Raw genomic sequence first — 26331 nt, forward strand, 5'->3', positions numbered from 1 at the left:
GGCATGCAAGAGTTTTTTCACGCCTGTCGGTTATGTCATTCCCCTGTGGGCAGTCTTTGAGTGAGGAGTGGCCCACCCTCTCGTCGATTTTTTCATTGTTTAGGAATGGCTCAGAGACTGCTGCTTTGTTTGATCAAAATTTTTTCAAAACTGTAAGGCACAACTGAGTGGACACCATTCGATAAATTCAGCTGGTTTTCAGTAAAAATTTTAACGGCTGATGAGATTTTGGTCTGTAAGTGTCGCTTTAAGGATGGCCCACGGCGCCTGAGGGCGATCTGCGCTCCAAGGCGGCGGCGTCTCGCTGTTTCAAGCTGAAAACTTCCACATTTCAGGCTCTGTTCACCCAGGTCGTCGTCAGAGAACAGAGAAGTTTCAGAAGAAGTCGGCATGAGGAGTTTATGCGGACATTCCACTGTTAAAGGAGATTTTGTAATGAAAGAACGTGCGGGCAGATTCGCATGTCGGGCCAGACCCGGCCGCCGGGGGTCGCAACAGGAAAAACACCTCCATTGGAAACCTTAACGGACAAGTTGGAACATGCCAAAGCTGTTAAACAATTTCTCAGATACTCACTTGTTGAAAGCCATCAAAAGCCGCCTGAATTTTACAAATGGTTTTCAACACGGAGGTGTTTTTCCTGTCGCGGCGCAGACGGATTTGCGTCGTCGTCACGGAATCGACTCGGCAAATTCCGGCAAATTCTTCTGAAACTTCTCTGTTCTCTGACGACGACCTGGGTGAACAGAGCCTTAAATTAGGATGTTTTCAGCTTGAAACAGACGGACGCCACCTCCGACAGCGCCACGCCGATCCGCTTTGTGAGCTGTCCTTAAAGCGAAAGAAACTCCACAACCTCTCATCAGCCGTTAAACTTTTCACCGAGTACCAGCTGAATTTCTCGAATAGTGTCCACTCGGATATCCTTCACCGTTCCTGAAAAACTTTTGATAAAGCAACGCGCGCCATCTCCAGCAGCGTCTCAGACAAAGGATTTCAGCCGAGAGGGCAGGACCAGTGCTCACTCAAAGCCTGCCCACAGGCGAATGACGTTACCGACACGCGTGAAAAAACTCACGCATGCGCAGGAGGGTTCAAGCATGTCTGGTGTAATCGCACGTGATTCAAATCCATATAGTTTTTTTTTTTTTTTTTTTGTATAAAACTGCCGGTTAGTTTTCTAATAAACCTCGTAATCTAAGATAGCATCATGCCATGCAAGGTGGAACACCTCTAATTTGGAACTACGCCATTTCCGTTCCAAACCTCTAGCCTTCTGCCTAAGGTCACGCAAGTAAACATTGAACCAATGCCACTGTGCCTTGGGAAGGCGTGGCCTTAAAAGAGGAGGTGCAACCTTATCCAGTGTAGCCTTGAGCACTGAATTCAAGCCATCCGCAAGACTGTCCACTGACTGAACATTCTCCAAACCTGAAGCCAAAATTTCAGGCAGTCTAGCTTCGAGTTCAGTCATAATTGAGGGATTAATGCATCGCCGCAAAAGTAGACAAGGCTTTCGCTCCACTAAATGCGGCAACGTCAATGTAAACCTAATAAATGAGTGCTCAGAGACCACAGAGGCAAGAGGAAAAATGTCGATGTTTGGCTTTTTTGTGGCATCATGCAGTGCAAAAAAGGCATCAAACAATCAAAAATGCTTAAAAATGCACACTGAAGCACCAAGAACCACACCAAGTATATACCCAAAGAAAAAAATTACACTCAAGCCACTAAAAACCAAGTTAAAAAGGAGAAAACTGGAGAAAAACCAGAGGAGCAGTGAACACACAACGCCAGTCTCCTGTTCACACCGAGACTGTTCAAAAACTGTTCCTCTCTCATCTCAAAATTACTGATAACATATCAAATTGGTGTTCAAGCTGAAATTACTGTATGCACAAGTTTCTTTCATTGTATGCACAACTGACCAAAACATATCACATAGGTGTAACAGTTGGATATTTCTGGCATAACCAACAGTTGCTCTTCTGGTCAGATAGATTGACATCATGTGTGGGAACATGTACTGGTGCTGCATGTCACCGCAACACCACAGTAATATAGAACTCTCTTGGGTCCTGGATGGCAACCACCCAGGCATCTCCTTGGCCTTCACTGGGGTAGTCAACACGGAGGCCCCACTGTGCTGGATCATACCCAGCACAATGCACCCATGGCCAAAATGTTGCAGCTGGCGTTCCCTTACAATGCAAGTAATACTCCTCATCTTCGTATCTATAAGTAATGGTTAGCCACATCATTCCAGAAGCACCTGCAAAAAGATAAATTGCCAAAGACAGCCAGACATTGCTTTAGACTGGTTAGCATCCAAGCCTCACATAGTAAGACAGGAACCACCAGGACTCTACATACTTGGAGCTTCATTTTCTTGCAAAAGTATTGACATGGGCAAACACCTCCATCCAGCAGCATCATGACTCCATCAACATTTCCCAGGTATCTCTTGAACTCAAAAGCCAAGGACCCACAGACAAGTGTGTCACTGCCGAGATACTAAATGAATCTCTCTACAAGTCTGACACTTTAACCACCTGTGGATACATGTCTGATGGCCGAGTCCAGGAAGTCATTGAAGCCCTCAGTCTTAGTCCTGAACTATGAAAATGCCAAATTCAGACTCTCCAGTTCTTCACTCATCTTCTCAAATGCTGTAATCAGGGTATCCACCGATTCTGCAAAGATCACATCATCATCTGTAAAATCACCACCAGTAAACTTAATATCAGTTAAACTGAGTTCTAGAGATTAATTTTATTATCTGATTTCAAACTGTTGTGAAGTTGACAGCTGTTATGGTTTCACAGATTTAGCAGATTTAGCATTTTCCTGCTTTGGGCTCATCATGCATGAATGTTGTGAGTGCAAAATTGGTGCCTTATGTTTGTCCTCATTTCTGAATTCTGACATTGACAAGTTTTTCTTGCTGTATAAAATGCTGACAGAAAGTGGACTGAAAATGACCGTGTGGGCGCAGCAACAGCTATTGTGGCTCTTAGTAGGAGTTACTGTCTGTCGCTCATTCTCTGTGAGGTACAGTAGTGTTCAGAATAATAGTAGTGCTATGTGACTAAAAAGATTAATCCAGGTTTTGAGTATATTTCTTATTGTTACATGGGAAACAAGGTACCAGTGGGTACCAGTGGTGGGCCATGTGCAAAGTCTCAAAGAAACACCAATCTCGGATTCAACCAGATGAACAGGAGATGTCCGTAAATGCCAGTCACAATTGAATGCGATGCAAGTCCCTGAAATAACAAGAAAGTTCTTCAGTGGAGCTCAGGTGTGTGGTTTTGTCATGCAAATGTCTGTGCATGATGAGAGAGGAAGACACGAGAGGTGACATCGCTTTCCTCTAGTCCCCGCCCCTGTACTCCTTAGGACCAGCCAGGGGAGAGAGGTGTTTGCATTTCTCTACTTAGTGCTGTTCTCAGTGTAGTGTTACAAATCCACTGTTGTCCAGAACAGGAGCACTGTAGGAGGATAAAGAGTCAGCAGTCACAGGCACACCAACGACAACAATGGGACAGGTACGTCATTGTGGTTTTAGGAACAAATTGGCAGAAAGTTAATAGTAAAGGAGAGATGATGTATTAAGCGTAGATGGAGCTGTGTTCTGGTATTAGATTTTGAATTGTATTTTGTGACGATGATTACTCTTTGCTCACATGTGCAGCCGAATTTATTTATTGACCTCGAGCGAAAACAAGGGAGCAGCCGAAGGGACTTACTTTATATGTCAGTGCAGCAGAAACTAAAGTGTTGCCTGGTCAGCCTGGGAGACTGCTTGTATTGTTATAATCAGCTTTCATTAGAATCACGTTGTAATTCAACAAATCATCATTATGCAAATGTATCTACTGAAAATTAATGATTTTGATCAAGTTGAAATCAAAACCTAGTAAAAGACGTATGAGACTTGCATAAAGGACATTGAAATGTTACTTTGATTACTGACCATCGTGACGACAAATTGGAAAGCTGTGAAGAATTTTACATTTTGGATACAGTCAAATGATTGCATTTTTTGGTTAATCTGTATTTAGACTAGAGAGTGACTCTACAGTGATTCCCTGCCTTTGATAAGTTGCGCTGTGATTTGAATGCTTATACAAATTTAGGCCACTTGGAGACACTGTTGCATAACTGATAATGGGTCATAAATAGCAAGAATAATGTCTCTAACACTGTAGAAGAAGTAGGTCCTATGTAGCCCCTGCGACCCATTTGAGCTAATGCTTATATCCAGATTCTGCAACATGAAGCAGGTAAGAGTCGACTGTGTGACTCCCCCTGTATGGGATGCCAGTCTGACCCATGTTACTTCCCCAGCCAAGGCCAGTGCCCATTTGCAGGTGGTTGAATGGAGAAAATGCAGATTAAATGTCTTGTCCAAGGACACAGTCAGAAAGCACAAGCAGGATTAGAATCCATGTCTACGTATTGGTAGGCCATTTATTTAGTGAGTTATTTAATACAGACTATGAACATTACCTTGAAGGACATGTCACACGTTTTGTCATGTCCCAGTTAGCAAGACAACATAAAAGTACTTGTGATTGTAAGTCACTCCACACACACGTGCTAATAATTAGTCATCGCTGATGTATTGTACTCCTCTTACTCTGAGCGTGAGCAGGAGCATTTCCGTGCCTCCGTTCTTAACGTGATCAGCTACATTGCATTGAAGCGCACGCTGGGATGCTTGTAATAGCTTTATCACCTGTCTGAGTCATGAGTACTTTGTTTTCGGAAGTCTCCGTAGCTGTTTGCTATGAATGCCACTTTGAAACTGGTCACAGAAGTGCAAAAAGTAAGGATCAATTTAATAAGCATCAATTTGACCAGCTCGCGTTTAGCTTGGGTTCGTGTGTTATACATCATATGGACAAAGTGAGGAATCTTGGGGAAGTTTTTGGTCCTACGTTGTCTTTTGACCTCCACATTAGAGACATTACAAGACTGCTTTCTTCCATTTGTGAAATGTAGCGAAGATTCGTCCCAACCTGTCTTTGGCTGATGCTGAGACTTTGATACATGCATTTGTTTTCTTCAAGATTGGACTATTTTAATGCTCTATTTTCTGGTTTGCCGCAGTCCAACATTAGGGGTCTTCAACTGGTTCACAATGCTGTTGCCAGACTTTTGACACGAGGCAAAAGTTTGACCATATTACGCCCATTTTGGCATCCCTTCACTGGCTTCCTGCCGCTACAAGATCAGATTTTAAGGTACTGTTATTGGCTTTTAAAATTGTTCATGGACTTGCACCACCTACGTACTGGCTCGGGCCTTGCGCTTGCAGGGTGCAGGACTTTTGTGTGTTCTCAGAGTGAATGAAAAGTCTGCCGGTCACAGCTTTTTCCTTCCGTGCCCCAGCTCTGTGGAATGATCTCCCGGCACATATACGGCAGTCGGATAATGTGGAGACTTTTAAATCGAGACTGAAAACCCATTTGTTTCCTTGTTTTATCATTAGTTTTATTGTGTTATGTGTTTTTATTCTTGTGCTCTTTTATGTTTTCTCTTTTTATTGTGTTTTTAAATTTTTTTTTTTTCTATTTTCGGTATTGTGTTGTGTAAAGCACCTTGAGGCGATTTCATCATGAGTTGGTACTACAGAAATTAATAAATTTGATTTTAAATCTGACTGAGGATTATTTACTGAAATGAGTGGCAGCCATAGAGCACAAAAATTAAGGACAGGGCGAGTGTTTATTTATGTGTTTAAAGGTTGAGATGGAACAACCACTGGCAGGTCAAGGCGTGTGGTGGTCCGAGGCAGGGAGTTGGCTGCTCTGCTCAGAGTGTCCAGAGTGCAAAACAGCTCCCTGTTTTCACTGTGAACATGGGAACTAATAGTCCAAGTCCGCAGTTGTCTGCATGATGCAGTGTGGCACATATCATGATATTCCAATAAAATCAACATTGCCCAACTCTAAAAAGCTACATTGGCAGGCAGGCTGCTTACTTAAAAAAAAAGTGTTTTAATTATTTAATTACCAAATATACAGTATGGTTCTCTTGGGGGGAAAAACACCCTTGAAATGTGATGTGCATTTTTTTTTATATGATTTAAGATATACAGTCTTTAGAAGTCCATGTACTTACCTTTTCTTTGTGGTTTAGTATTACAAAAAGTAAACAAATATATTACATATATTACACATTATATTACACACAGTATATTGTAATATTAAATAGTAATCCTTTCATATATGTTCCTCGCGTATTGCGATACATATTGACTCGGCACCCTAGTATCGTGATACTCGTATGTATCGTATTGGAAGATAAATGTATTGTTACAGTTCTGCTATTGAAGCTGTTGTTTTGTTTTTGCATTTAACGTATTGGATTGCACTTGGTATTTTGCCGCAATACGCCACTTACATCTTCAGGCAATATTGAATAGAGTCTGTGTTTTTCATAAATGTTCTATAGCACACTGTATATGAGAAATTGTCCTTTATTAATATTGTGATCTTAGCATGGCACCACCCTGCTGTTAGCTTTGAGTGAGTGAGTGATTCTGAATGTGCCAGTGTGGAGAGAATTACAGGTTTCTTAAATAAGGCTGGGAGAGATGTTCAGAATGACGTCTGCTCTATTTCACTTGCCATTATTTGTCCACCACACATTGTGTCATGGTGGAACATGTCATATCTCTTAACTGGTTGATGTGGTCTTTGACAGATTAGTGAGCCATGCCTCCAGTAATCAGCCTATTCAGGATCATAGCAACTGCACTATCAGCGGAAAGTGTGACTTCAGCACAGTGATGTGTTTTCACATCCTGAAATCAATTTGTTTTTTTTGTTTTTTTGCTTTGAAAGAGTGATTCAAATTATGGACATCAATGGCTGAATGTGTTTTAAAAAAAAATGTGTGGTGCATTTCTTATGCCTGTGATGGTGGATAACAGTGGATCCTGAGAGAACTGCTTCTTTAATTTATATAGATCACCTGTGGTGTTAATACACATATGAAATACATTTGTGGACCATGTTTTGTCTTTAGTTAATTCTAAATTACAATTACTGTATGAAGATTTGGTGTATAATGTATGTTATTGTCCTCTACTTGAAGAAGTTTGGTTTCAGATGTTTTAGAGTAGATTAGATATACTTTATTGATCTCACAGTGGAGAAATTACATTTACACTCCAGTTACCCCACACAGCAATTAGTCCACAATTATTACTTGTTAACCGTAATAATGGCACACATCAGAATTAAAGGCAACACATGAACATTTGACATTGTTTATGTGCTCTAAGTTTGAAGAAGTCCGTTATCTGAATTGAGGCAAGTGGGTGAAGGCCATGCAGCAACGCTGAGAGGCGCCGCCCACAGCTTGGGGGGAGACGTGGGCTGCAGCAAAAACTGCACTGCCCCCGCAGAAGGGGGAAGGAATGAAGTTGGCGGGCGCCAGAAAGAACATTTTGATGGACCCAAAGCAGACAGATGATCTTGAGGAAAAAGAACACACCCTGATCTAGACCTAAGTAAAAGGTCATTGTCGTAAACGTTTATGACTGCTGTCATTAAGTGTCATTTGTTTTTTGTCATGACAGGTTGCCATTTTTTGGGTTGTCTTGATTATGACAACTTGACATTCATCAAAGTGACATAACCAGAAGTTGTCTTTGTCATGACAACTTGACAATAAATTTGGTTGGGATGTCCTTATTATGACAACTTGACATTAATCAAAGTGACATGACCAGAAATGGTCTTTGCCATGACAACTTGACATTAAATTTGTTTGGAATGTTCTTATTATGACAGCTTGATATTAGTGAAATTATGGCTGTGTTTTCTATCCTTTTAATTTCATCTTATTAGCAACATCTAAATACTGGGTCTGCTGGTGGAGCTTAGGGTTAGAGGCCGGTGATCTGTTTTCCTTTTGATTTACTCCTGATGAATTATACCTTATGTGTGTTTTTTTCCAGCCAACTGATTCTTCTTTTTCTCTCTGCCTGAGGTACAGATGGCATCTCTTGAGATTTGTGGCTAAGCCAAATTTATTATCAAGTTGTCATGACAAAGACAACTTCTGGTTATGTCACTTTGATGAATGTCAAGTTGTCATAATCAAGATAACCCAAAAAATGTGAGCTTGTCATGATGAAAACTGAATGACACTTCATGACAGCAGTCATAAACTTTCATGACATTGGCTTAATGTTTATGACACATTCATGACTGTGTCATGTAACAGTTATGACAGTGTCATGTCATGATTATGATGATAGCTTCAAGTAAAGAGTGACCTAATAATTTGAGGGGCTTTGTTTTTTTTTTTGTGTAGTTTTTGACTCATGAGATGTAAAGGCAGATTCACTATATAATGCCTAATAACATCGAACTTAGAAAATGGTTGAATCCCTTGGCACAGTGCAGCAGCTGAGCGTGTGTGGCATCAGCTGTACGCCTTTCTGGACCAACAGAGATCTGACAGGGAGTTTTGGCATGAAAGTCCATAGTGAAGTGCAGTTCATGGTTCTGTAAATCAAACCAATGCGGTTACTGCTCTGCAACTCATCCCTGCATATACCCCCTCCGGAAATCCACTCCTACCACCTTTATGACGGTAAAACCATGACCAGCCGGTGCTTCTCAGCAGCTGCAGGACTGCTTCAACAGCACTGACTGGGATATCTTTAAGGATGAGGACCTGGATGTGTTTACAGACACTGTACTGTGTTACATTAAGAACTGTGTAGACACGGTCACAGTGGAGAAACACACCCGGGTCTACCCCAATCAAAAACCCTGGATGACCAGGGAGGTAAAGCAGCTGCTGAAGGAGAGAAACTATTCCTTCAAAGCTGTTGATAGGACTCTCTGCAGCACAGCCCGCGCCAACCTGAAGAGAGGCATCAGGAAGGCCAAGGAGAATCGATGACCACCCGGCTAAGAACAACAGCAGGCAGGCATGGATGGGAGTCCAGCACCTCACCAACTACAAACCTGGCATCAGAGCTGCTGAAGGTGATACCGTGCTGGCAGTAGAGTTAAATCTCTTCTTTGCTTGCTTCGAGTTAGCAGCCACGTCGCCGCCAGCGGCCGGTAGCAACTTCATGGTGGGGGTGCACAAGGTGAGGCGCACACTGAGGGATGTCAACCCACACAAAGCAACTGGCCCCAATGGCCAATGGGTGCTGAAAGACTGCAGACCAGCTTGCTAGGATTTTCACCATAATCTTCAACACGGTCTGCTGTCCCATCATGCCTGAAGACCTCCACCATAGTTTCCCTACCCAAGAAATCCCCCATAACCAGTCTCAATGACTACCAGCCTGTTGCATTCACACCAGTAGTGATGAAGTGTTTCAAAAAACTGGTTATAAGGCACATCATGTCATTCATATCCCCTACTTCAGACCCATACCAATTTGCTTACAAGGTCAACAGGTCGACAGATGATGCCATGAACACTACCCTCCACATCACGCTAACCCACCTGGAGCAACAGGGTAACTACACCCGTATTCTGTTTGTGGATTGTAGTTCAGCATTCAATGCCATTGGGAAGGCCTTGTGAACTGCTGAACCTCAGTCTACCTCATTCCACATGCCTTTGAATTAAGTCTTCACACATTCACTCATAGAGAGTCAGGATTGGCCCTCATGTATCCACAGCTTTCACACTCAGCACTTGTTCCTCTCAAGGCTGCATGCTGAGCCCGCTGCTCTTCACCCTCCATACCTCTGACTGCACCCCTAGCCACACCAGCAATACCTTCATTAAGTATGTGGATGACACCACAGTGGTAGGCTGCATCACTGGAGGAGATGAGTCCGCTTACCGAGATGAGGTGGAACACCTGATGGTGTGGTGTAGAGAAAATGACCTGCTCCTGAACACATCCAAAACAAAGGAGCTAATCATAGACTTCAGGAGAAACAAAGCAGACATTCAGCCAATTATCATTGGGGGGACCAGTGGTGGACATAGTTCCGTGCTAACCACTAATTCAATCAATCAATCAATCAATTTTTTTTTTATATAGCGCCAAATCACAACAAACAGTTGCCCCAAGGCGCTTTATATTGTAAGGCAAGGCCATACAATAATGATGTAAAACCCCAACGGTCAAAACGACCCCCTGTGAGCAAGCACTTGGCTACAGTGGGAAGGAAAACTCCCTTTTAACAGGAAGAAACCTCCAGCAGAACCAGGCTCAGGGAGGGGCAGTCTTCTGCTGGGACTGGTTGGGGCTGAGGGAGAGAACCAGGAAAAAGACATGCTGTGGAGGGGAGCAGAGATCAATCACTAATGATTAAATGCAGAGTGGTGCATACAGAGCAAAAAGAGAAAGAAACAGTGCATCATGGGAACCCCCCAGCAGTCTACGTCTATAGCAGCATAACTAAGGGATGGTTCAGGGTCACCTGATCCAGCCCTAACTATAAGCTTTAGCAAAAAGGAAAGTTTTAAGCCTAATCTTAAAAGTAGAGAGGGTGTCTGTCTCCCTGATCTGAATTGGGAGCTGGTTCCACAGGAGAGGAGCCTGAAAGCTGAAGGCTCTGCCTCCCATTCTACTCTTACAAACCCTAGGAACTACAAGTAAGCCTGCAGTCTGAGAGCGAAGCGCTCTATTGGGGTGATATGGTACTACGAGGTCCCTAAGATAAGATGGGACCTGATTATTCAAAACCTTATAAGTAAGAAGAAGAATTTTAAATTCTATTCTAGAATTAACAGGAAGCCAATGAAGAGAGGCCAATATGGGTGAGATATGCTCTCTCCTTCTAGTCCCCGTCAGCACTCTAGCTGCAGCATTTTGAATTAACTGAAGGCTTTTTAGGGAACTTTTAGGGCAACCTGATAATAATGAATTACAATAGTCCAGCCTAGAGGAAATAAATGCATGAATTAGTTTTTCAGCATCACTCTGAGACAAGACCTTTCTGATTTTAGAGATATTGCGTAAATGCAAAAAAGCAGTCCTACATATTTGTTTAATATGCGCTTTGAATGACATATCCTGATCAAAAATGACTCCAAGATTTCTCACAGTATTACTAGAGGTCAGGGTAATGCCATCCAGAGTAAGGATCTGGTTAGACACCATGTTTCTAAGATTTGTGGGGCCAAGTACAATAACTTCAGTTTTATCTGAGTTTAAAAGCAGGAAATTAGAGGTCATCCATGTCTTTATGTCTGTAAGACAATCCTGCAGTTTAGCTAATTGGTGTGTGTCGTCTGGCTTCATGGATAGATAAAGCTGGGTATCATCTGCGTAACAATGAAAATTTAAGCAATACCGTCTAATAATACTGCCTAAGGGAAGCATATATAAAGTGAATAAAATTGGTCCTAGCACAGAACCTTGTGGAACTCCATAATTAACTTTAGTCTGTGAAGAAGATTCCCCATTTACATGAACAAATTGTAATCTATTAGACAAATATGATTCAAACCACCGCAGCACAGTGCCTAAGCAATTAGCAAAGCTGACTTTTTTTGTTAGTTGATTAGCTATTCAGGTAACTTCGACAACCATGAGCAGACCAATTACCTTCCACTAAATTTAGTTAGTGGGAATTCCCACTCCTAAACTACCAGTAGGAGAGCAGTGCTCACGCCACACCACAGTGAGGTTGAAGTCAGCATCTCGGCCGTCATCCAATCACAGGCTAGGAGAGAGAGGCCAGTATCTGGCCTAATTCAGACTGGTTGTTGGGCTAATCCAGTAGATGGGTCAAAATGCATAGAACACTCCCATCTGCTGGACAGCAGTGTGAATAGCTCCAAATATCACACAATTACTATTTCTTGCGCTCAATCACACTTAGCAAACAGAATTTTCAGTTTTGCAAATGCCTTGTTTTTTGTTTTGTTTTGTTTTTTTTACAAATAAAAGAATGACATATGGCCAGGGTGCACAAAGACAGAAGCTCTGACTCGTTGTTTGTGTTGGGTTTGTGGTTGCCTTTGATTCTACTCAGAAGTATCGGCATTGCTTAAACTCAAAACTGGCCTGTCAGTAGCTGACAGTGTACCGAGTCAATACTACAAGTTAGCGGTTAGCTGTAGCTTCTGCTATATTTTGTAGTGGTTTATCAGTTTAGCATTATAAAAGTTAACTTTTCAGTTAGCAGATTTGCAGTTATCAAAGCTAACATTTTGGTTAGCTGTGCCCACCACGGGGGGGGGGGCTTCTGCTTCTACATAGATGACAAACTGACCTAGGACAGGAACACCACACATTTGGTAAAGAAGGCACAGCAAAGACTCCATTTTCTGAGAATCCTCAGGAAAAATGACACAAACCAGAGATTGCTTGTGTCTTTTTGCCACTCTACCATGGAAAGCATCTTCACATACTGCCTCTGTACGTGGTGTGCCAGCTGCATGGGGGCAAACAGGAAAGAGCTCCAGAGGGTTACCAAAATGGTAGAGAAGGTCATTGGGTACCCTCTACCCACACTGGGGGACCTTAATGACTCTTATTGTCTCAGGAGAGCCAACACCATGCTAACAGGCTGATCCCACCCTGGCTACTGTCAGTCAGAGGTACTGCCATCAGGCAGACTGTACAGGGCTATTAAAACAAGTAGAACAGATTGAAAAACAGTTTCTACCCAACCGCTGTTAGAGCTATGAATGCCACTGGAACCAGATAGCCAGGTCACAATGCTACACTTAAATTGAATACAATATTTGTTTATGTACAATATCCACTGCCGCTGAAATATCCACAGTTTTGTACATACTTTTCTCATACTACCTTTTTCATTCTGTTAAATTTTTATCTTTATTTTTCTTTTTTTTCCCAGACCTTTCAAGTCTGTTTTACTCAGGTTTATATTTGCACTGAAAGGCTTGCATCTTACCTTTTGTTGTACTTGTTATGGTGACAATAAAAAATCTGTATCTGATCTAAAGCTTAAACGTTCCTGATGACCGGTGCTTTGATGAACTTTGCCAGTCACCATGACAACATTGTAGACACTTCTGTGATGTGCTGGTGACTTAATGTGGTGGTGATTGGCTATACAGTAACTGCTACTGGTTCCTATTTGAGAATTAAGCTATTTTTTTTTTTACATTAGTCTCTTTTTTATATCTTGTCACTTTATACACCACCATGCTGTCACTTTATGTAGTATACTTGAACTACCATTTTATTTCTGTTAACTTTTGTTGTTTGCTTTATGTCTTATTATTTATTGTTATATTCTGTGATGCATGTGGCGCTGTCTGTCTGGAACAATGATTTTTTTTTCACACATGGTTGGACACGAGCTTATACGACAAATAATCTGATATTGATTTTGAAGTACAGTTTATAATGTATGTAGCAGTGATACATAACGGTTGCATTTTGGAAAGAGGTATGTAGATTACATGTTACGGGGGTGGGCTATGGGTGATTCAGGCTCAGAAAAGTTCAACAGTAGTACAAATTGCAAGTTCAGAAAAAAAATTGTTTAGACTTCACAATAGCACAAACGTTCACTTGAGTGGCTTCATGTTTTCCATGATGTAATGCAGTCTGAGTGCAATGAGCTGCTTGTCAGTCTTGATCCAGTCCACTTGTGTTGTGCAGAGTACGGGCGCTTTGAGGCCAAAATCCACGACCTGCGGGAACAGATGATGAACCACAGCATGAGCTCTGGATCAGGATCCCTGCGAACCAATCAGAAGAGAACACTCTATGTGAGGTCGGTCTGTTAAGATTTTCTTGTTATTTTTTTAATGGCCCGGTCACACGGCACACGGCGTTAGCTGAATGAAGGAAAAACTCCCAAAGTCACAAATCATCGAGAAAAAGTGGATGAATGAGCCTGGACCTCTCCCATCACCAAAAAGCCTGCGAGTGCAGAGCGCATAAAAGACAGAAACGAAACCGAAACTAACAAAAGAAAAATGAAGTGAACGGCGACCTTGACACTTTAAAACAAAATCTAAATGAAGCGCCAGAGTGTGATCATTTCTGCAGCGAGTCTGTGCTGTCCACAGGTCTGTAGCAGTGTTGTCTTGACAATGTGTGCGTGCACACTCATGTCGGAGCCAGAGACACTGAGAGGCTGGAGAGAGAGAGGCTGGAGGTTGGACAAAATTGTATGACAATCAGAGCTCTTGACGGTACGGGAAGTATGCACGCGTTGAGGAACCGTCAAGACAGAAATCAAAAAGGAATACAGACGAATTGAGGTTCTCATCAGGATTCGTTCACATTTTTCAGCAGTTTGAAAATTCTGACGAAGTGCCAGCTACAGAAACGAAGCTGGACGGTGGTTAAATGATATCTCCGAAAGTCAACGTAAGTCCAGATTTCTTGTTTTGTTTTGGCTTCGGTGTCCTTCATTGGTGCCATTTGACCGGGGCTTAAGATGAACATAGATACTGCAGAAAATAAGTCTCATTTAAAGAACACCAACAACCCATTCAAGTTTGCCGTTTGTGTTTGCAACATGGTGACAGAAAACATTTCTTATTATTGGAATCCCCAAGGACTAACATTCACGACTGTATATGACTTGCTGAAGATTTGCTTCTTATTTCTTTTTATTAATGTAGAAATGCTTTTAGACAGAAGTAAAAAAACAAAACATGTAAATATGATTGGCCTGATGTCTTCCACTGCTGTAACAGGGCACTGTTTGACTATGAGAGGTCAAAGGACAGTGGCCTCCCCAGCCAAGGGCTGAGCTTCGGATACGGTGACATCCTCCATGTCATCAACGCCTCGGACGATGAGTGGTGGCAGGCCCGCCGTGTCACCCCCCATGGAGACAGTGAAGAAATGGGCGTCATCCCCAGCAAGAGACGGTGAGCAAGATAAAAGCATGTTTCTCACTCATCTTCAACTGCTTACTCCAATTAAGGGTTGCGGGGGGCTGCAGCCTATCCCAGCAGTCATAGGTGTGGAGGAAAAATTGCTGTTTTGCTCATGTCTGCAGGACAGAGTGTACTGGCCAGGGTCATCCCTTGCTTGCTTGTATTTGTCGATATAATACGTTGTTTCTTCAAATTCACGACTAAACATCTAATCATGGCCCAGGGTAGCCAAAGGCCATGTTTATCTTATGTTGTTGTTTTCATTATGGTAGGGATCCTTAACATAGTTCTCTGAGTGTGGAAAACCAGAAGGCTCAGTGGGTACATTGCATGCAGTACCTTTGAACTTGTCCGGGTGCACCTGTTTCTGCTTTGACCAAAAATAAATCTCTCTGCATCGCTATGTCTGAATCCTGAGTCCTCCTTCAGCACCTGTCTCATTTAATGCTGACACCATTACAGAAATTCCACAACAATAGAGCGTGAAGCAGGGTACATCCTGTAAAGGATGCCAGTTTGTCACTGGGCCTCATATACGAAACTATATGGATTTGAATCATGTGTGATTGCATCAGCCAAGCTTGAACCTTCGTGCGCATGCGTGAGTTTTTTCACGCCTGTCGGTTGCGTCATTCGCCTGTGAGCACGCCTTGTGGGAGGAGTGGTCCAGCCCCCTCGTCGGATTTTCATTGTCAGGAAAATGGCTGATCGACTGCCGCTTTGCTTCATCAAAATTTTTTCAGAAAGCGTGAGAGACATCCAAGTGGAAACCATTTGGAAAATTCAGATGGCTTTCGGTGAAGATCTTATGGGGATCACACAGATTAAGGACAATTACAACTGGATTAAAGACGGCCCACAGCGGCAGATGGCATGCCGCGCACCGAGTGGCGATCGACAGGCTCAAACGACCAGATCATTTCCAAAGTGAATGCTTTGTTGATCCGGGACGTCGTCTACCAGAGAAATGGCAAAACAGCTGGACATAGCACTTTTTCGGCACATTCCACTGTTACAGGAGTTTTTGTAATGGAAAGAGGAGCGGAGAAATTCACCACGGAGCCGCTCATGGCACGGGACGAAAGCACCTCCGTGTTGGTCTCACAGAACAAGCCCTAACATGCCCAGCTCTTGCACCATTCGAAAGATTCAGACGGCTTTCGGTGGCTTTTCAGTCGTGTGACTATCCAAGAAATTGTGGACGAGCTGGACATGCCACAACATGTCCTGTGAGGCTTCATCACGGTGTTGCTTTTTGTTCTGTGCCCTGCCCCTCCGTCCTGGCGCGCAAAATTCTCTGCGCGTCTTTTCATGCTGAAAAAGTGTTGATGTCAAATTCTTCTGCCATTTCTGTGGTAGTCAGACGACGTCCCGGATCAACAAAGCGTTTACTTTGGAAATGAACGGCACATTCCAGTTACAGGAGTTTTTTGTCATGAAAAGACGTGCGGAGAAATTCCCGCGTCGGGACGGAGGCGCAGGGCACAGAACAAAAAGCAACGCCGTGATGAAGCCTCACAGGACATGTGGCATGTCCAGCTCATCCACAATTTCTGGGATAGTCACACGACTGAAAAGCCACCGAAAGCCGTCTGAATCTTTCGAATGGTGCAAGAGCTGGGCATGTTAGGGCTTGTCCTGTGAGACCAACACGGAGGTGCTTTCGTCCCACGCCATGAGCGGCTCCGTGGCAAATTTCTCCACTCCTCTTTCCATTACAGAAACTCCTGTAACAGTGGAACGTGCTGAAAAAGTGCTATGTCCAGCTGTCTTGCCATTTCTCTGGTAGTCACACAACATCTCAGATCAACAAATCGTTCACTTTGGAAATGATCTGGTCTTTTGAGCCTGTCGATCGCCGCTCGGTGCGCGGCGCACCCTCAGCCGCTGTGGGCCGTCTTTAATCCAGTTGTAACTGTCCTTAATCTGTGTGATCCCCATAAGATCTTCACCGAAAGCCATCTGAATTTTCCAAATGGTTTCCACTTGGATGTCTCTCACACTTTCTGAAAAAATTTTGATGAAGCAAAGCGGCAGTCGATCAGCCAATTTCCTGACAATGAAAATCCGACGAGGGGGCTGGACCACTCCTCCCACAAGGCGTGCTCACAGGCGAATGATGCAACTGACAGGCGTGAAAAAACTCACGCATGTGCACGAAGGTTCAAGCTTGGATGATGCAATCACACATGATTGAAATCCATATAGTTTTTGCAAAAAATAAAAAGGTCCATTACTTTTCTAACAGACCTTGTAGACAAACAAACACAGTCACACCCGCGCACACACCTACAGACAATTTAAAGTTTCCAATCCACCTAACCTGTATGTCTTTGGATGTGGGAAGAAGCCGGAGCACCCGGAGAGAACCCGCACAAACACGGGCAGAACATGCAAACTCCACTCAGAAAGGCCACAAGTGTGAATCGATCCCATGACCTTCGTGCTGTGACACAAAAGTGCTAACCACTAAGCCTCCGTGTTGCCCAAGCATGGTTCTATTTAACAAAAAACAAAAATAAAGCTGGAAACCTGTCCAAAATTTGACCTTCATATTTCAATACAGTAACAAAGAGTTGCTAGTTCAGTTTGTGGTTAAGACACACATTTTGAAGGCTTCTGATTTTGGTCGGGGTGACGTTTTTCCCTTTTCTTTCTTTCTTTATTTTCTTTCCTCCCTCATATTTTTTTGGCACACTGAATATTTCTGCATTTTTTATCATACCTTTGTTGGGGGGGGTAGGTTCTTCCACCATTTTTTGTTATAAAGATGTTGTAAACTGTTTGGTGATACTTTCAACTACCTGCCACTAACTAGTTAATTCTTATTATGAATATGCTTTTTTTTCCTGTGCTGCTTTTAAGTTATGTTGTAATGCTTTTGTGTGACTCTGCAACAGTGGTGGGCACAGTTCCGCGGATCCGCTAACTGCTAATTATCGAAGCTAATGTTTTCGTTATCGGATTAGCTTTTCAGATAACTTTGAAAACCATCATCGGACCAATTACCTTCGATAAATTTTGGTCCGATAATTTTTAGATCACTAACATGTTTTTATAGGTGAAGTAAATAAATCTTTATCAGTTAAAAACATTCTTTAAGTCTGATATCAAAGATTTTCGCACTTACCTGTTAAATGTTTGTAGCAAATAAACAGCCCTTTTCTCTGTAAACAGAAGAGAGCTGGTTTCAGGAGAAACCACTCTATCCTCTGCACTCAGAGAAATGTTGGTCACAAGATAATTGCTCTTGACACCATACTAACTTGTCTGCAATATCACTCAAGTCATCCAGAGGCATACAGTTTTAACTTATGGCTAAATTTTAACAAATCTAATTTCGGACATGTTATTTAAATTAACGTCACTTCTGAAGTTTTATAAAGTGAAAACATCAGGTATATGTTTTAGTTTTAAAGTATTGCACTCATTTTGAAGGTTTTAGTGTGGACATGCTTTGTCCTGGTGCATTATGGGTAATCTCAGTACAGTCATAACAGGAGAAATACATCTGAGACGCTCTGATCAGGCTCCATACAGACAACAGCATTAAACTCTTTGTATATTGTGCCAAAAACTCTCATGAGAATATATTCTCTGGGTTTATAGACATTGTTATTGTTTGTTTTATGTAAAAATCCCAGAAGAAGCTCAGGTTGCTTCTCCACGCAGATTACACGTAGCACACGGATAATTTGGAATATTTGTTTTGGCAAGTTTTCACTGTCTCTACTACCATCTACTGGCCAGTAGTGTTCATGGAAGTATTCTCCCTAAGTATTGAGCTATCCCATAATCCTGTGCACGACTGAGAGTTGTTGCAGCCTCTTACAGCAGCTAAAGAAATAAAAATGTACATTTTGGTTGTATAATGTTAATTTATAATTGTCGTTGTGGATTCTGTTGTTTAAACAGCAGCAACTCTCTGGTGTGCAAAAAAAAAAAAAAAACCCCAAACAAGAAAAACTAGTACGCAAATGATTATGGGTAAGGGTCTGAGCGTCTGGGCGCCAGTAGATAGCAGTGTTCTATGCATTTTGACCCTGGTTATATCAGACGGTGGAAAAATCACAACTTTTGACTTTTGCAAATGCTTTTTTTTTCCATATGATTAAAATGGCTTATTTTTTGAAAAAAAAGCACATTTATATGTAAATACCAACACACGTCACGTCACATTAACGTGTTGGTTTTTACATAGAATGAATGAGTCAACCAATCAGTTTTAGCGGAGGCTCATTTACTCATAATCTCTTTGGCATCTGTCTGTCAGAATTAGTGCATTATTTAAAATTAAAAGATACAGTAGTGTTCAGAATAATAGTAGTGCCTGACTGGAAAATCACTAAGGGCCCTTGGGCAAGGTCCTTAATCCCCTAGTTGCTCCCGGTGTGTAGTGAGCGCCTTGTATGGCAGCACCCTGACATCGGGATGAATGTGAGGCATTATTGTGAAGCGCTTTGAACGTCTGATACAGATGGAAAAGCGCTATATAAATGCAGTCCATTTACCATTTATTTGCTATGTGACCAAAAACATTAATCCAGGTTTTGAGTATATTTTTTACTGTTACATGGGAAACAAGTTACCAGTAGATTCAGTAGAATTCTCACAAATCCAACAAGACCAAGCATTCATGATATGCACACTCTTAAGGCTATGAAATTGGGCTATTAGTAAAAAAAAAAGTAGAAAAGGGGGTGTTCACAATAATAGTAGTGTGGCATACATTCAGTGAGTTTGTCAATTTTGTGGAACAAACAGGTGTGAATCAGGTGTCCCCTATTTAAGGATGAAGCCAGCACCTGTTGAACATGCTTTTCTCTTTGAAAGCTTGAGGAAAATGGGACAGTCTGGAGTTACCTGTAAGTGCTGTGACAGTTAGAAGACGTCTGTGTGAAGCTAATTTATTTGCAAGAATCCCCCGCAATGTCCCTCTGTTAAATAAAAGACGTGCAGAAGAGGTTACAGTTTGCTGGCCTAAAGAGAAATTGAGGAATATTTTGTGGACTGATGAGATTAAAATTGTTCTTTTTGGGTTCAAGGGCCGCAGACAGTTTGTGACATGACCCCCAAACTCTGAATTCAAGCCACAGTTCGCAGTGAAGACAGTGAAGCATGGTGGTGCAAGCGTCATGATATGGGCATGTTTCTCCTACTATGGTGTTGGGCCTATATATCGCATACCAGGTATCATGGATCAGTTTGATTATGTCAAAATACTTGAAGAGGTCATGTTGCCTTATACTGAAGAGGACATGCCCTTGAAATGGGTGTTTCAACAAGACAATGACCCCAAGCACACTAGTAAACAAGCAAATCTTGGTTCCAAACCAACAAAATTAATGCCTCGCAGATGTGAAGAAATCATGAGAAACTGTGGTTATACAACTAAATACTAGTTTAGTGATTCACAGGATTGCTAAAAAAGCAGTTTGAACATAATAGTTTTGAGTTTGTAGGGTCAACAGCAGATGCTACTATTATTGTGAACACCCCCTTTTCTACTTTTTTTTTCTTTTTTTTTTACTAATAGCCCAATTTCATAGCCTTAAGAGTGTGCATATCATGAATGCTTGGTCTTGTTGGATTTGTGAGAATCTACTGAATCTACTGGTACCTTGTTTCCCATGTAACAATAAGAAATACACTCAAAGCTGGATTAAACTTTTTAGTCACATAGCATTACTATTATTCTGAACACTACTGTATGTGTTGTATTTTAACTTTGTACAAATGACAGAATTGATATTAATGGAGTAATTTTTATATATATATATTTTTAAATCAAAAGCATAAGTTAAAACTGCTTTATTTTCCAAGACCTCTGCCTCACGGTGGCACGGTTGTATCCTGTTAAGGAATAATGGCTTGTTTTGTGTGTGTAGAGTTGAGCTTAGCTGCTCTCAGCTGCTTCACTGCTGCAAGATATGTAGTAAACAGGAGCTTCCAGCAGTGGGCAGGGTGCACAAAGACAGAAGTTGTTGTAAGTGTATCGGAGACAATACTGAAAGTTATCGGCTATCGGTTAGCTGTCGCGTCCGATAAATTTTGGGGTGGTTTATAGGTTTAGCTTTATAAAAGATAACTTCTCAGTTAGCTGATTAGCTGTTATCGAAGCTAACGATTTAGTTAGCTATGCCCACCACTGCTCTGCAATACTTTTGCATTTCCTCCCAAATGTTTGGTTTCCTACAAATACTTTTGCAATAACTTGCAATACTTTTGCGGTACATAATTCATGTTGCATTAACCCAGGTTGATTTTTTTTTTTTTTTCCATACAGGGTTAATTTGTGTTACCTTACTATAGTTTGTGTGTTACCTCTCATTACTTTCTGTAACAATGTGATATCTTTATATTACCTCACAAAACTTTTTGTATGCTGGAATACCTTTATCTTACCTCCTAATAGTTTTTCTGACCTTGTAATAACTTGTCTTACCACACAATATCTTTTGGAACCCTGGAATACATTTGTTTTACCTCGTTCCGGTTCTGTTGCATTATCACCTCGTGCTTTTGTGTTGCTTCATATTTACATTTGTAATATTTTTTTTGCAGTACCCCGCACAACATGCATAATCCAATTTTATTTTGAACTTTCCTCAACAAGAGGATTTGTAAAAAGTTTGTCTTGGCTTCCTGGTTACAAAGTGTTCCATTTGTTCAACTCGGCGTGACTGTGACTGATTTCATGCTCCTGGTTAATAGTGACAGACGTGCCTGTTGCTTGGCAGGGTGGAACGGAAAGAGCGAGCGCGTCTAAAGACTGTGAAATTCAATGCCAAGCCGGGGTCGTTTGATTCCAAAGGGGTAAGTGCTTTTTATGAGAACCACAAAGCACCAGTTTAAATGACCACAGCCTTAATGATTCATCAGTGCGGCTCTGAAGTGACTGCGAAAATTTTCTATGTCGGACAAAGGTCACTTTCAGATCTTTCGTCATTGTGTGTCTTCCTCTGTGAACAAATTAAAATCTGGTGTCCTTCCACTGCAGTGTACTTCTTTAGATTCACATGTTAGTCTGAAGTTGTAACTGATTATTTTTTTTCTTCATCAACTCAGTAAACCTCATCCATTCATGTCATCATTTGTATGTTTTTTCATTCACACCTCTATCAAAGGTGTCACAACTGTGAGCCACAGCCCCAAATTACTGTAAGTCCTGACAGTTGGACAGTTTCTTCTTACTTGGCGTTAAATTATGGTGGTTTCTGACAAATTAATCCAGTCTTAATTAATATGGCTATGCTTTCCTCTCATTAACTTTTAGATCTTTTGATGGTAAAACTTTCAGATGCAGTGAATTTGAACTAAAATGTGTTAATTGGTACTTTCTCTTTGCATACAAGTCAGTGTCAATTTATTACAGCTTATTTTCAAACTTTGAGCTTATTATAGTATTTTACATATGGATGTTGAGAAGAAATGACCATCTCAGACTTCAGGTTTTCTTATCATTGAGCATGGTTATTTCTGACCCTCATTTATTGCTTCACATAATGATGAGGACAAAATATTCATTATCTGAAGTCTGAACCTCATCCCTTAAAGTCTGACCTTTTGTGTCACTGCATGCTTGATTTGCTTAATATTTCTTGGTCTGAACCTTGATTTTGTTTCTCTCACAGCATGATTTTGTTCTTTTTTTCTTCTCACCTTGCTTTGAATGCCTCTGATGCAAATGTGGCACGTCAAGATGTCATTATATCCTGTAATACTTCCAGATGAGCATCACTAAGAAGGAAGGGATGTTGGAAAAATCTTGTTTCATCTTAAAACCCCTTTTTACACCTGATTATTGAGTTATGCAGACATGATACTTCATCTAAACCCTAAGGTTCTTTCTAAACCATAATAACAAGAGTGCATACCTTCATCAACAGTCTTCTCACGCAGTTCAATAAATATCTGGGTGTCTGTCCACATCTGGAACAAACTGCACCTCATTTGTACAACATATACTTCCTTTGATTGTATTTAAATAGGTTAATTTTTTTTTATTTTAGTTGTTGACATAAGTGATCAAGTAAAGGTTTTTCACAATGTTACAAGTAGTACTTTGCAAGGAATGTTTAGATTTGTTGCTTGATTGTTGGTTTTTCAAATTACTGAAAAAAAAGAACTACTCAAAATGAACTAACCAATTTTTTTTTTGCAAACTTGAACAGATTTCAGTGGATATAATTAAATTGTGATTACCCTTCTGGATTGTTAGCAGTACTACTCAAAAACCGATAAATGTTTTTTGTTATTGTGTTTGTTTGTTTTGTTTTGGTTTTTGGTGGGTAGAGGGGGTGTTAACCCCAAAATGGGAATCAGGTGCAAATCATGAATTATCCGCAGTGTTAATGCAAAACGTAAATACTGAAAAAATATACCAAAACCTGAACGCAGGTCTCACAAAACGTGAATATCATTCATACATACATATGTATATACAGTGGCTTGCAAAAGTATTCAGCCCTTTGGTATTTCACGCATTTTAATTCTTTATGGCAGTTCAAATACAAAAAGTAAATCAGCCTTCTCAATATCAAAATGTCTAACGTGATCTTGACTCAAACTGAAAGTAAATCTCTACAACTTGATATAAATTAATTAAAACTATAAAAGCCAAGATGATGGGTTGTATAAGTAATCAGATCCTTTGGTATGCTTTTACTCCTTCGTCTGCCATCATATTCTAAAATTTTTTGTAGTGCGCACGCTGATTATAAATGGATCAGAAAATATATATAATATATATTTATTTTGACAGCATCTGTACCTGGATGTGTTGCTGTATGTGGTTAAATCATTTTAAAAAATTTTGATAACATAAAAGGTTCATGCAGTTGGAATCGAAATGGCGCATGTTCTGAGTTAACGCTACTCTCCTCAATCAAGGTACTTTAGTAATGACTACCCCCACCCACAAAAAAAACCCAAAACATTTTTACAGTGATAGGGTTTGCGATAAAGATTTCCTGCAGTAATTGATCAGTAAGCTGAAATCTGTAAACTACATTACACCTGAAAAAAATGACTCATATTATGAATGATATTCACATTTTGCGAGACCTGTGTTCACGTTTGTTGAGCCCCGCGTTCATGTTTTGGGAGATATTTTTTCAGTAATCACATTTTGCAAGTGACGGTTTTGCGGATAATTCACGGATTTGCTGGTGATTCGCATTTTGGGGGTTACAGGTGTGAATTAGTTGAGCCTGGACTGGAAAGATCTGATTCAATTTGGGATGACTGGAATAAAGGTGGTGGAACCAGAAAACATGAAAATAAAATTTTTGAACTTTGTTCAGTAAAGTTTTTCACAAACTATAAGCTGTGATTGTCAAAAAAATTGCTGTCCTTCCACTCTGTCTTTTGTTGTCAATTTTAGGTTTCATGTAGGAAATGTATCAGAAGCCCTGAAATTGCCACATATCCCGCTAGATGGTGACAAAAGCTGGCTAAATGTGCAGCAAGGTCTCAGCTGTTTATTCATTTGAGAAGTTCACTTTTGGCCCAAAATAAGATGGGCAGAACAACCAAAAACCATCTTTACAGTTGTGTCCCGGCCCTTATGGGCAATTCACTTGTTTTTGTGTGGAAGCCAATTCATGCCTGTTGTAGGACTGATAAGGAGCAGCACAATAAATAGTACCCACAGTAAATTAAAACTAAAATTCAAATGATGGGCTATAAACATCATAATTCTAAGTTTCTCAATTCATAATTCTAATGTGCTAAATTCAAATTTTAACCTCTCTGCCTCATTAAAATGAGCGAGTTAATTTCACACTACAATGTTATAATTACGAGTACAAATTCAACATTTTGTTCTTTGACTAAAATATGTCTCATTACTTTTGTAACTTATTGTTTGGGTATTTTATTTATTTATTTCTTTAGTAGAATGTTTACTTTTTGTTCTCAGTTTTTTTTTTTTTTTAACCCTAACCCTAAAAACATTCCAGTAATGATGTGAATAAATGACTTAAGTAGTAGTAAAAACAGTAGTAGTAAAAGAAGTAAAAACATGAACTGATGACAGATGGTTTAAAGCAAAATCTGTTGAATGTTACTTGTACAGAAAATGTTTTTAAAAAGATGAACCAGTTGTAAAAATGTAGGGCTAATCTCATTTTTACATATTCTCACATGTGGGCAGAATTAATTTTATGCATGAAAACTATTATATATTGCAGTGATTTTCGATTCTCCAATGTATGTGATAATGAATTAAAACCATTAGATTGTCACTTTTGTTTTTACAACTGCTTGGAACTGAAACTGCAAATCAGTTTCTGTTGGAGTTTTAGTAAATAATCTGTCAAGTCTATAGAAGCAGAATGTAGTGTAGAATCTGTAAATACAATTTTAAATCATCAGTTGACTAAAGGCTGCAAATAAAAATAGTACAAGCCAGAGTTAGAAATAACTGACCTACGTTGATCACAGTGGCGGCTGTGTGAAAAAAAAAATCTTGGTGGGGCTAGTGTGCCAATAGATATCCTTGCCTTGTCCAGTACAGGCATTCAAATGAGCAGTCGGAATATTACTACAATTCCACAATAATCATTTAACGTCCTTCTCAAAATCAGCAGTTTTACATAAAGTTTTACAGCTATACAAGGTCTGTTAGAAAAGTATCGGACCTTTTTTTTTTTGCAAAAACCTGATGGATTTGAATCATGTCTGCTTGCATGAGCAAACCTTGAACCTTCGTGCACATGCGTGAACTTTTTCATGCCTGTCGATTGCATCATTTTCTGGTAAGCAGCCTTTGTGTGAGACATGTACAGTGCGCTCAGCGGATTTTCTTTTCAAGGAAAAAGACGGAACGACTGGAGCAGCTCTGCATCAAATTTTGCCAGAAACTGGGCGACAGCCAGGTGGAAACATTCGGAAGATTCAGACGGCTTTCTGTGACTTTTCAGTCGTGTGACTATCTGAGAAATTGTGGAAGGGGTTGGGCATGTCACAGCATGTTCTGTGAGACTTCGATACTTTTGTGCTGCCGTCAGCTTTGGCATGAATTTCGCTGCAACTCTTTTCATGGCCAAATCTTCTGTCACAGTGGAATGTACCAAAAAAGTGCTGATGTCCACCTCTTCCGCAATTTCTCGGACAGCCACACGACTGTCCCGCATCACCATAGCGTTCACTTTGGAAATGATCTGGTCATTTCAGCATGTTGATGGCCGACCGGAGCGCGGCTCGCTCTCCACCATTGCGTGGCTCGCTCTCCACCGTTGTGCAGACATCTTTAAACCGGTTGTACCACTCCTTAATCTGTGTGATGCTCATAGGATCGTCACAGAAAGCCGTCTGAATCATCCGAATGGGTTTCCACCTGGCTGTCGCCCAGTTTATGGCAAAATATGATGCAGCGCTGCTCCAGTCGTTCTGTCTTTTTCCTTGAAATGAAAATCCGCTGAGCGCACAACACACGTCCCACACAAAGGCTGCTTACCAGGAATTACGCAGTCGACAGGCGTGAAAAAGCTCACACATGCACACGAA

General features: G+C 40.9%; 1 protein-coding gene across 1 annotated transcript in view; it reads left to right on the top strand.

The window, feature by feature from the left end:
* The window catches only part of dlg2 (discs, large homolog 2 (Drosophila)), a 658820-nt gene that overhangs the window by 584372 nt on the left and 48117 nt on the right, over positions 1-26331 (top strand). The window contains exons 18-20 of the mRNA XM_034178851.1: positions 13586-13700; positions 14635-14811; positions 21561-21636. Coding sequence (XP_034034742.1) covers positions 13586-13700; positions 14635-14811; positions 21561-21636 — 368 coding nt within the window. The remainder of the gene's footprint in view (positions 1-13585; positions 13701-14634; positions 14812-21560; positions 21637-26331) is intronic.

The sequence above is a fragment of the Thalassophryne amazonica genome, chromosome 9 (assembly GCF_902500255.1).
Source record: "Thalassophryne amazonica chromosome 9, fThaAma1.1, whole genome shotgun sequence".
Classification (NCBI taxonomy): Eukaryota; Metazoa; Chordata; class Actinopteri; order Batrachoidiformes; family Batrachoididae; genus Thalassophryne; species Thalassophryne amazonica.